Here is a 10,538-nt window from a genome sequence, read left to right on the forward strand (position 1 = left end):
GGTATATTAATAAAAAAGTTATGTACATAAAATCGACGACAAAAAATACAAATTGAGTATTTATAATATTTTGTTACATAGCATATTGTTGTATCAATAATGTACATATAGAGAGAAAACATATTTAATAAAAAGTGTTTTTTGAGATTGTTTATTGGAGTGTTAAAATGAAAGTTAATTTGTAACGCGTTACGATGACAGGGTGATCCAATGAACATTTCACCGAGCAAGGAGTCGGTTGCAGGTGACCAATTTGTTTAGAGCAGTGGGTAGATTACAGTATGCATCAAATGGCACGTCGGCAAACTGTGACATACTAAAATTGTTTTAATTTTCACCGACAGGTTTGTAGATTCGGTGAGATACGTTTCACACTCGGACTGCGGTACGGTAAGCTCTGACAAAGCAACATGCCGACCTTTATGGTTATACTATCGGTATCGTTCTTACTATTCATCTGTATTAATCTAAAGTTATTTTGACAAAATAAATCTGCAAATGTCAATACGATGCCGTTCGCTTCTGCCGTATTGTTCAGTTGCAAGACGTTTTGGTAAAATCCTATTAAACCTTTCACTTGTGCATTGCTTTTGGCCAAGATTGATGCATACTGCAATGTACTGTACCTAGTGATTTTCATCCTGTTTATATCCCTTCAGTTACAACTTTCTGGTCACTAAAATATCAGCAATGGATTGTCTTTGTGTTCTTTGTTTGACTGCATACATACAGATAACAGGAAAGATCTCATTTTAAACATTTATTTATTTATTTTTGTAATATTTATTTAAGACCAGTTTTTAGTCTCTACAATTGTTAACTGAGCAATCCTGTATAATCCTACATTTGTTACAGGTTTTTAAATAGTGTAGGATGATAAATATTTACTTTTAAAGTGTCAAAAGTTGGAAAGTACATCTTATACATCTCTTAAATTACATCTGATTTATTATAATATGGTGAAAAGAGACTCCTCTTGTTGTGATTGCAGATAATATTATAAGAATTTGTAAATTTGAAAGCATATACACCACTCTGTGTCCAGCTGGAAAAATACTTAATTTTTTGGGTGTGTGTTAGAGGTTAGGAGGCACCATTTCCTCCAATATCGGTAGCTCTGGAGGTAATATCAAATTGTACCCTTAAAAATTCCAATTTAAATCCCCTAAACTTTGGAATATGTGAGTAATTGAGGTTCGATTTCCCTTTTCCGTTGGACAATTTTCCGATTCTCCGGGAGTGCGGCGAAGATGCAATGTAAGGAATTTGGCAGAAGTGAAATTTATGAATGACTACAGTATTTCACAGTCCATTTACTACTATATTAATTGCATTTGGACTTTTTGAATAATTTAATTTTACCACCAGGACATACGAATGCACCACCCTGTAATAGTGTTTATCTTTGTATTCACCGATTTAACTCTTCTGTACCAATTGTTAATGTTAAGTAATTTGTTACTGCCGAGTTTCAAAGCGATTACAATAAGTAGTTACTACTGTATATAAGAAAACTTCAAATTATTCTTCATTCATACTGGTGAAGAGAAGGGGATAAGTAAGCAAATTTCCTTTATCCCAAGTGTATATAGATTGTTCTTTCCAGTTGTATTTAACCAAATAATTCTGTCGAAAAGGATTAATGAAATCTGCCACAATCTCGTTGGTAGTGTTGAGGTACAGGTCGAACACCAGGTAGATTTTAGTGTCCATATCCTTTACGCTGTCCACGGCATAAAGCGAGCCACAAGCCACAAACATTTCACCCACTCCCTGTTGGTCTAGGGTCAGGTTCCATTTGGATAAGATTTCAAAAGTGATCGCGTCGATTTTAACCACTACGATGTTTTTAGAAAACTTCGAAGCGTAAATGGCCCACAGACCATTTTCGTCAGCTTCGAAATCTATGTAATTGTGATTGCTGCTGTACAAGTATTTGTCGTCGCCGTATGCCTCCTCGATAGAGAATTCCTCCGATGTGTTAGTAAAAGTGTTGAACCTGACGATCCTGTTGCTGTTTTTTGTCTGGTAGTAAAGGGAACCGTTGTAAACGATATGGCCATTTCCCGTAAAAGCGTGCGGGAGGGTGTAATTCCTGAAGATATTGTCGTTTCTGAAATCTTCCATATTTCTGAATTGGTATAATTGTCTGGTTTCTCCTTCGGTTTCCTTTGTTAACCAAATGTGCGAGTGATCTCTATCGTTTAGAATCGGATCGGTCATCCAAGATCCCCAGTCCAATTTGAAGGAATGGCAGAAAACAGGCTTGCCAATTTGATGAAGAACACAGTCTAGAAATCATAATTTATTTAAAGTTATTGTAATAATTATTATTGCTACATTTACTGTATTAGTAAATAAATCTAAATGCAATGCAATAAAATTAGCAATTATAGAATTCGGCATAGATGATGAGGGGTAAAATATGACATTTCTAGGATGGGCCATCACTGAAAATTTCCTGAAATTTCTGGTCCGCGTGCCTTTACTGCTTCACCATCTAGCCAGAGATTTGAATTTAAAACAAAAGTTTCATAGAAACCCTGAATGTATTGAGAATGAGAGACTACTGTGTATTGAGGATACTGAATGTCACAAGGCGTTAAACACGCGCAAGTTATGCAAATTATGCAAATAGTTCAGAGATGTAGTTATTGAGGGGAAAGCGTGCGAGTATACGAAAGTTACTTGTAAATAAACTTAATAAATACCATGTTTTCTTTTTCCTAAAAGTTCTTTCCATTTTGCATTATATTTTTCTTTGTTCACGACATTTCCCGTATATATTCCTGTAAAGAAAAATAAATTTGGCATGAAAATTTGTTTCGGAGGTCGAACGATTTTTGAAATGATATAGAAAGCATTTAGTATGTTTCCGAAATGATTCTAATTGAATTTAGTGATAATTAATGAAACCATTGTAGATTTTGTGACTAGATGCAGCAGTTTCTAAATTTGTTTCAAGTTTACCTGATTTTGGACATTTAGGAATTAATGGGCAAGTTTCGCAAGGAGTACATTGCGGCTCTTCTTCTATTACAGGTGGAGCTACCACACAAAGAATACATTGTATAAAAATATAAATCCCCCAAGTTAGAGAAGATGAAATGTGGTAAATTCCTGAAATGTACTTACGTGTTCCGTGTACTGAAGGCTTTGGATCTTTCCCGTTAAATTCCGAGGAATGTAGTTCTGGAAATTTGAAAATTACACTTCTGAACACTGTCATAAAGTTCTATTTTGATACTTACCGAATATAGAAAATACACCAGCAACTTCTTTATTCTCGTTTTTGTAGATGCAACGATACATGTTGTATCCATAATCGTCTTCTTCGACGTGCTTGACCCTTAGAATCATCAGGGTGTTGTACCCGGTTTCACGATGCGAAACTTCATATTTGGTGCTATTTTGCACTATGTTATTCTTATGCAACCAATAGAAGATACCCAAAGGATAAGCTTCCACGTTACACGTTAATTCTAGAGTTGTTCGTTTCCGCACCCATTGCACGGAATTTTCGATTTTTATGTAAGGCGAAACTGAAATAAACATCACTTCAGCATCTTTAGAAATCTCAAATTATATTTCTCGTGTTTAAGCTTACAATATACTTCCAATTTTATTGTTTTTGTGTCTGGATAAGCCAAACCGTTGCTTGCCATGCACACGTATGTACCCATGTGATTCCGTGTTACCGGATCTAGAGTGATGTTTTCGCTATGTACCGACGTTGCTGAAGAACAATAAGCATTAGTAACATTTCTCTACAGTAAAATTGGAGCGTAATTTATATCCTTACTGAAAGTTCTGTTTCCGCGGTGTAGAAAAGTGTGTTCCTTCCTTATCCAGGTGTATTTGGGTTCGGGTATTCCGGTAGCCATGCAGGAAAGCACAACTTTAGTACCTTCGGGAACCGATATGGTGGCCTTATCTGTAGTATCTATTATCTTTGCTGGAACTGACAAACATATTTATTATTTACAACAGAAAACGGATAATTATCGATTCAGAATATTTAAATTACTTAAAAGCTTATCCACCGCGGAGCCGTTGAGTTTGTACGTTGAAATTCCTGGATTACCTGCAGAGATTAAGTAGTTTACTCTCAGAATTCGGGAGGAATCAATGAATTACATACTACTTACCAGGTATTCCTGGATATCCGGGATCACCTTTAGTACCCTTAGGTCCCGGCAATCCTGTTTCAAGAGCGAAATTAGATTTTTCTATTCGAGATGCTATTTTATAATAATGTGAATTTTATTTATATATAGTTCAACAAACCTGGAGGTCCTTTAGGACCGGGTGCACCAATTTCACCCGGTGGACCCGGAGAACCTGTTAATAGGAATTATTTTAACAGCTAAGTTGGGATGCAAGAATTAAATGTTTACTGTACCTTACCATCGGTGCCATTTTCTCCTGGAATTCCAGGTCGCCCCGGGATGCCATCGAATCCATTCATTCCGGGTTTTCCATCTTGTCCGGGTGGTCCCGGTATTCCATCGTGACCATCAAATCCCGGAAAACCTTCCACTCCTCGCTCTCCTATAAGCAATAACTTTCATTTATACCAGTGATTTAAAATGATAATTCATTAAGAAGTGTGTAATTCACCTTTGGGTCCTCTTGCTCCGGGTTGACCCGGTGGACCCATTACACCTCGCATTCCCGGATCACCTTTCTCTCCTTTAATTCCCATGTCTCCTTTATCGCCTTTCTCTCCTGCTAATCCTGAATAATATGGTAGAATGGTGGTTAATTTTTTAACCATAAAATTACCAGCACGCAACTTTACCTTATTGTTTCTTACCCGGTGCACCCTGTTTGGCTTTTGGGCAATATTCTTGAGCGGAATAACAGTATTCTTGGAGCGAAGTTACCTGCAGACATATTTCTAATGTAATCACTGATGAATTAATTATTTAGAATAATTATTTAACTTTATATTTTCAGTCCAGTGCACCCTTTTATCGAAGCACGTTTGAAATTCACGATGGGTTATTCAGAATGTATCATAAATGGAAATTACGTGACTGGTGTGCCCATTCTCAGCCCGAAGAACGTAATTTACCCGAATTACTAGGTTTAAAGGAGGTAATGGGTTAAAAATAACTGACACACTTACCGGGACTCTAGTCATAGAAGTGAGCCAAACAAAGTCGTCAGTATCTTGTGTTGGTTGAGGGTGTAAGTAGAATTCAACCCCAGGAGGTTCGTTCGTTCTTTCGGGAGATTGCCCCCTTTTACCGATCTGGCGCGCGACTCGAACCACCTCAACTGGCAGGTCGTCATCACTTCCAACATAACGAACACAAAGATTTTCCTGGCACGTGTCACTATAACGAGTCAATGCATAGAAGAAAAAAGGAGAAGTCAGCAATCCGATAAATTGCAACACGGCAAACACGTAAAGGATTCTGATGTGTTGATGGCAATTCCGATGCAAACCTTCGCTCATGTTTCGAACAATTGCTGCAAAATAAGTGCTGCGGAAAAAAATCTGCTTAAAACGTCTTTCTTCGCTTTATAGATTGTCGAAAGATAATCGCGATTTATTATAAACAAGAGCGAGGTCCACCCGCTGTTTCGATTATTATTTATACGATATTTCTATCTAGAATCCAATAAAAACACCCACACGACAATTTCCTCGATATTACGCTATTTACGTAAAAAAATAAAAGGTTTAAATAGAAGAAACGTAACGTATCGTCATTCCAAACGACATTGTAAAATCGTCGCGACGTCGCGTCGCTTCGGATGTGGCATTGAAGCGATGGTTGGTGTAATTACCTTTAACATTTTTAATAATAGCTTTTACGTGTAAATATTTAATTTTAGAAATATTTCTTGTTTGAAAGCGATTATGAAGTTAAAAAAATAGTTTAATCTGAATACAACTTAACTTAATTTTAATTATTCGATATTGAATTCAAATTCTGTTCGAGTCGATAACACGTGAGCTTATTCTTGGTGTTTCGAAAAATTATTTAAATTTCAAGTATTCGTATTGCAAAATATTTCAGCGATTTTCAGGAATTTATTGAGAAATAAATATACATTTATTTCTTTTTTCTGGATGATAAGTCATAACTGTGTCAAAGCGATTAGTTTTTATCAGGATACAAAATGGCCGGTTATTGTTTGCAGCTTGGAATCAAAGTTAAGTCTTGGTTTCAAAATTTAAGAAGACGGCGACGAGACAGGGGATCAACAGAGAGGTATGTAACCGTTCTGTCTCCTAAAATTCGCAGGAATTTTGTTGCCACGCGAATAGATAAGTTGGCAAGAAAGTGGCACAAGGTCGTCCAAGGTCTTTATCTCTCTGATAACTCGAAGAATAACAGATTATAGCTGTAAATCTTCTGTTATTGTGAAATTCCGTTTCCGGTTTAGTGTAACCGAGTGCATTCTTAACTGTTGCAGTGGAGAGTACAATGGGCAATTCAGCATTTGGAACGAGTATTTGGTTCCTCTGGACACGTCGCAGGATAACGAATGGCACGTGGAAAGGAATCCTCCTCTACAGGTGAGATGTTCTAGAAGTCACCTCACGGGATCCGAAACGGAAGAGATGGAAACCATATCGTCCCTCAGCAGTCATATGGAACCCAACAGCAACACCAAAATCGTAAACGATGCGGTTTGGCCCGAGATTTGTGGAATATCTTCCATCTTGACGGCTAGCAGTTGCCCATCTGTAATTCAAACACACGATTGGTTTTTTCCTAAGTTGTCGGATAATATTCACACCGGGATCGAGTCGGGTGGCGTGCCAGAAACGAAAGTGGATAGGAAGTGCTGCCGAACGGATGAAGAAAGTAAAACTAAAAATGAATGGGTGGTAAGTTAGCTTTCTTTTCGGATTCAAGAATACTTTACGTGTATTAACAAATTGTTTATACAGTGGTTTCCTGGAGATGACGAATTTCGCGAGAAATCGCCGGAGAATGGCAAAATGGGAATAAACAATGGCAACAGGTACGTACGGGAATTTAATACTCCGTTATGCATTTACTCGAAATATAGCTGAACATCTGAGGGTATTAAACGATTTCGCGTGGGAAGATTTGCTTTGTGGGTAGAAGTTTTCTTTGAGAGAGGTTTTAAAAATAATAGTGTATTAGCATTTTAAATACATTAATTAAATGCTAAATTAATCATCGATAGATGGCAGCACGTCTACAACAATTTTATTAGTGACTGGATGCTTTGGCGCCATCTACTGATTGCCGTCTTAATTTTTTGGGAAATAGACTTTCCCCTTCTTTCTTTGAATCTTTCTGACTTGTGGGCATTCGGAGAGTTTTTCGTATTTACCATTGGCTGGCCAAGGCTCACAATGTGATCTAGCATAAGTGATCTACCTATGAAGTTCCTATCTACTAAGGTTGTAGTTACATCTTTGACCTCGCCGTCTATCGGGACTGAGAGGGCTTTTCCTATGACCATCTTAGATTTGGCTGGCCCACAATATAGGGGGGCGGATGATGACGTGTGAGACATAACCAGGGCATTAAAATGTCGTTTGCAATATAAAACTGTACAGTTAGTAATTCTTCAATACACAAGAGTTCTGTAGTGTTTTGCGGGAGAAATCAATTCACAAATATTCATTGGCGCTTTACCAAGGTAGCTTTATTTAGGAGGGCGTTATATCGAGGCTTTGACTATACTTTGAATAAATTAATTATTAATTTTACTGATTAAAAAAATAATAATAGATTTCATCATTTTACAGTTTTCGACATATGTCGGATACAGTTATTTCTATTTCAAAAGCTGGAGCTGATATTAAGAACGAAAATAATATCTGGAATAACGTAGAGTACAAATGTGTCTTCGAAGACAATCGACTCAACATACCTCACAATTTTCCTCCTTATAACGACATTTGGAACGGAAGTAACGCTAGCGATAACAGATCCGAAGACGTCAACGACACTCTCGTAATTGGTAAAGATCCAAAGAAATTAGCCGAAGCAGAAAAGATGTTAACGGATATCTTATTCGATAATCGGGCTTTTATTACGGAAACCGAAGAGGATGATTCCGAAAAGCCTTCTTCAACTGCTCCCATCGTCATCGAGCGATGCAACGTAACTCAAAATCAAGATGGCGGTGTGGATTTTCTTCATCCCGATCTGGATAAAGCACAGAAGACGAAACGTATCGATAGCAAAATTTCCAACTTGATCGAGGAAATGACTCGTCTGATAGATGAAGTAATAGTGGACAGTGTCGAAGATTCTTCGTGTGTTACAGATGACAAAAATTCCACCCGCGATCAGCTTTCAGGTTAAATATTTATCTGAAAACTCAAACCTTTTATCGAAACATTCCTTCTTTGTTGTAGATGGCATTTAATAATAAAGACAAAACACGTTATTTATGAATACACCAATTAAGTTGTCTCGATGTATCATGACGTCAACGCAATCTAATATAATTTTAATGCTATTTTCAATTATTTCAAAGCCATAAACTTTACCGTAAACGTATGTAGTAAAAATATATTTATGTATTGTGCAGGACGGTGACGATTTATAGCTTTATGAGGCCAGGCGAATTTGAATTGGGGGACCCCTCGTATAGTGATGACTTCGTACATTTTTTGGGGGAAATGCTTTCGTATAAAAGATTGGGTTGAGCCCAGGCAACTTCCCTTTTTCGCACAGGATAACCCGCCACTGTTACAGGAACGATCGTTGAATTCCACAAGGACGAATGGCAAAATCATCAACCGTCATAACAACAACGATAAAGTAAAACGGAAAAAACGAATTAACGCAATTAACATTTTACTTATTTTGAGTTATTATTTACTTCCCTTTCTAATATTACGCACAGTCAACGTGCAATTCGCAATTTTATACAAACATTTCAAGTAGTAGTTACAGTATATCAACCGAAAACACCGACAATGTATATGATGATATAAGTACACACAAGTTTTCATTTTGATTACAACAAATGATAATGTTTGAAATGACACAAAGATAGTAACTGTATTTGTTAATATATACAGTACATTTTAATAAATTTTTTCACTGGTGTATAAAAAAGTCATTATAAAGAGAGATACCAGTTGCCATTTCAAGTATAATTTACCTTACAAATAAATTTTCATAAATACATATTTAAACACTTTGTTAATCGTCAACACAAACAGATATGTGCAAAGGCAATAATAGCCTTTCCCGAATAGCGAAAATGCGCCGTTTATTCGTATAAAATGGATGTAAAATTTCAAGTAAAAATCATTTCAACATATAGTTACAGTTGTTATTTTCGTGTCGTTTCAAACGTACCAGTTCTTTAATAACAATAATTCAGAGACGAGTTGCGTAACTTTTCCGGAATTAGAATTTAAATTCTGTGTGGCGCCATCTGTTATGATATTTAATTTTAAAACATTTTATGTTATCAATTATTCTAAAATGGCAAAAACTTAATTTTGAGGCCAGAGGCGAGTTGTATAAAAACACCTCCTACTCCATCGCTTTTCGTCCAACCCAATTGTCGTAAAGATCCAATTCAAACACTTATTTACAAACAACTTTTTAATAAAATTAGCCATGGCCGGATATAACTCGTTAGATCGATATCCCCAAACCTCGGAGGCATACAACAAAGATGATGTCACAATTGAATTAAAAATCCTTAAACAATCATTTAAATTACGTAATTTCGCCGATCTGAATAACTCTATCAGTTTTTATAAAAGCATTCTTTTTAGCAGTCCGAATATGGGATTTATATTTTCCATTACATTTAAATACGACACCCAGATATTTACATTGGAAAACTGCCTGGATTACATCGTTTCTAAACCACCATTTATCCAACTATTACGGAAGACGACAACTTTACATTTCATAAGATTCAAACTCATATTATTTTCTGATAAATATTTATCCAAAATGTTAATAAATCCTTGTAAACTTCTAACAGAGTCGGCAATCGAAACTATATCATCTGCGTAAGCCAAAATTTTAATACTAATGCCGTTCACGTCGATACCTTCGTAGTCAGAATTATTTATTTGTTCAATTAAATCATTTAAATATACACTGAACAACGCAGGACTTAAAACACAGCCCCGTCTAACTCCAGTAGCGGTGAAAAATGACCTAGAACAGAGACGGCTCCATTTAATCTTAACCTTAGACACTTTATATAATTCTGTAAGCAAAGAAACAAATTTAAAACAAATACCATATTTCAAGAGTTTTTTCCACATTAAATTCCTATCTACGGTATCTACAGCTGAAGACAATTCAACAAAGAATGCACATACCTTTCGCCTTTTTCTAATTAACGTCTTAGTAATAAGAGTACTGTATGTAACATAAAAACATTGTCTAGCGTAGAATAACTTTCACGAAAACCGGCCTGATTCTCAAATAAAATATCCTTTAAATTTAACCGAGTAACCAACCTATAATACAACATACTACAAAAAATCTTTGAAACACAGTTCAGCAGAGAGATTCCTCTATAATTACTAGGAATCGATTTAGAGCCATTTT

The 10,538-nt window shown here is 36.2% G+C and overlaps 2 protein-coding genes across 2 annotated transcripts; one reads left to right on the forward strand and one right to left on the reverse strand.

The window, feature by feature from the left end:
* Positions 1-1,098: 1,098 nt before the first annotated feature.
* Positions 1,099-5,678, reverse strand: LOC136975098 (gliomedin-like). Its single transcript, XM_067270103.1, has 14 exons — positions 5,132-5,678; positions 4,817-4,886; positions 4,621-4,737; positions 4,408-4,551; positions 4,288-4,341; positions 4,149-4,202; positions 4,028-4,084; positions 3,803-3,961; positions 3,608-3,736; positions 3,252-3,542; positions 3,136-3,192; positions 2,971-3,048; positions 2,712-2,789; positions 1,099-2,291 (listed from the first exon to the last, which is right to left on the reverse strand). The coding sequence occupies exons 1-14, from the start codon at positions 5,462-5,464 to the stop codon at positions 1,522-1,524; spliced, it is 2,391 nt and encodes a 796-aa protein (XP_067126204.1). The 5' UTR covers positions 5,465-5,678; the 3' UTR covers positions 1,099-1,521.
* A 322-nt stretch (positions 5,679-6,000) lies between these two features.
* Positions 6,001-8,402, forward strand: LOC136975128 (uncharacterized). Its single transcript, XM_067270153.1, has 4 exons — positions 6,001-6,227; positions 6,433-6,850; positions 6,914-6,987; positions 7,748-8,402. Exons 1-4 carry the CDS (start codon positions 6,136-6,138, stop codon positions 8,307-8,309), a joined length of 1,146 nt encoding a protein of 381 aa, XP_067126254.1. The 5' UTR covers positions 6,001-6,135; the 3' UTR covers positions 8,310-8,402.
* The last annotated feature ends 2,136 nt before the right edge of the window (positions 8,403-10,538 follow it).

Source organism: Centruroides vittatus, unplaced genomic scaffold, assembly GCF_030686945.1.
Source record: "Centruroides vittatus isolate TY-2023 unplaced genomic scaffold, ASM3068694v2 contig_108, whole genome shotgun sequence".
NCBI classification, from domain to species: domain Eukaryota; kingdom Metazoa; phylum Arthropoda; class Arachnida; order Scorpiones; family Buthidae; genus Centruroides; species Centruroides vittatus.

Bases quoted from the DNA above. Each gene is read 5' to 3' on its own strand.
- LOC136975098 (XM_067270103.1), bottom strand. From the start codon at position 5,464: ATGAGCGAAGGTTTGCATCGGAATTGCCATCAACACATCAGAATCCTT. The intron at 4,887-5,131 runs GTAAGTGTGTCA...ATATGTCTGCAG, and splicing joins CTTCTATGACTAGAGTCCCG to GTAACTTCGCTCCAAGAATA. The intron at 3,737-3,802 runs GTAAGGATATAA...ATTGTTCTTCAG, and splicing joins CCGCGGAAACAGAACTTTCA to CAACGTCGGTACATAGCGAA.
- LOC136975128 (XM_067270153.1), top strand. From the start codon at position 6,136: ATGGCCGGTTATTGTTTGCAGCTTGGAATCAAAGTTAAGTCTTGGTTT. The intron at 6,228-6,432 runs GTATGTAACCGT...TAACTGTTGCAG, and splicing joins GACAGGGGATCAACAGAGAG to TGGAGAGTACAATGGGCAAT. The intron at 6,988-7,747 runs GTACGTACGGGA...ATCATTTTACAG, and splicing joins GGAATAAACAATGGCAACAG to TTTTCGACATATGTCGGATA.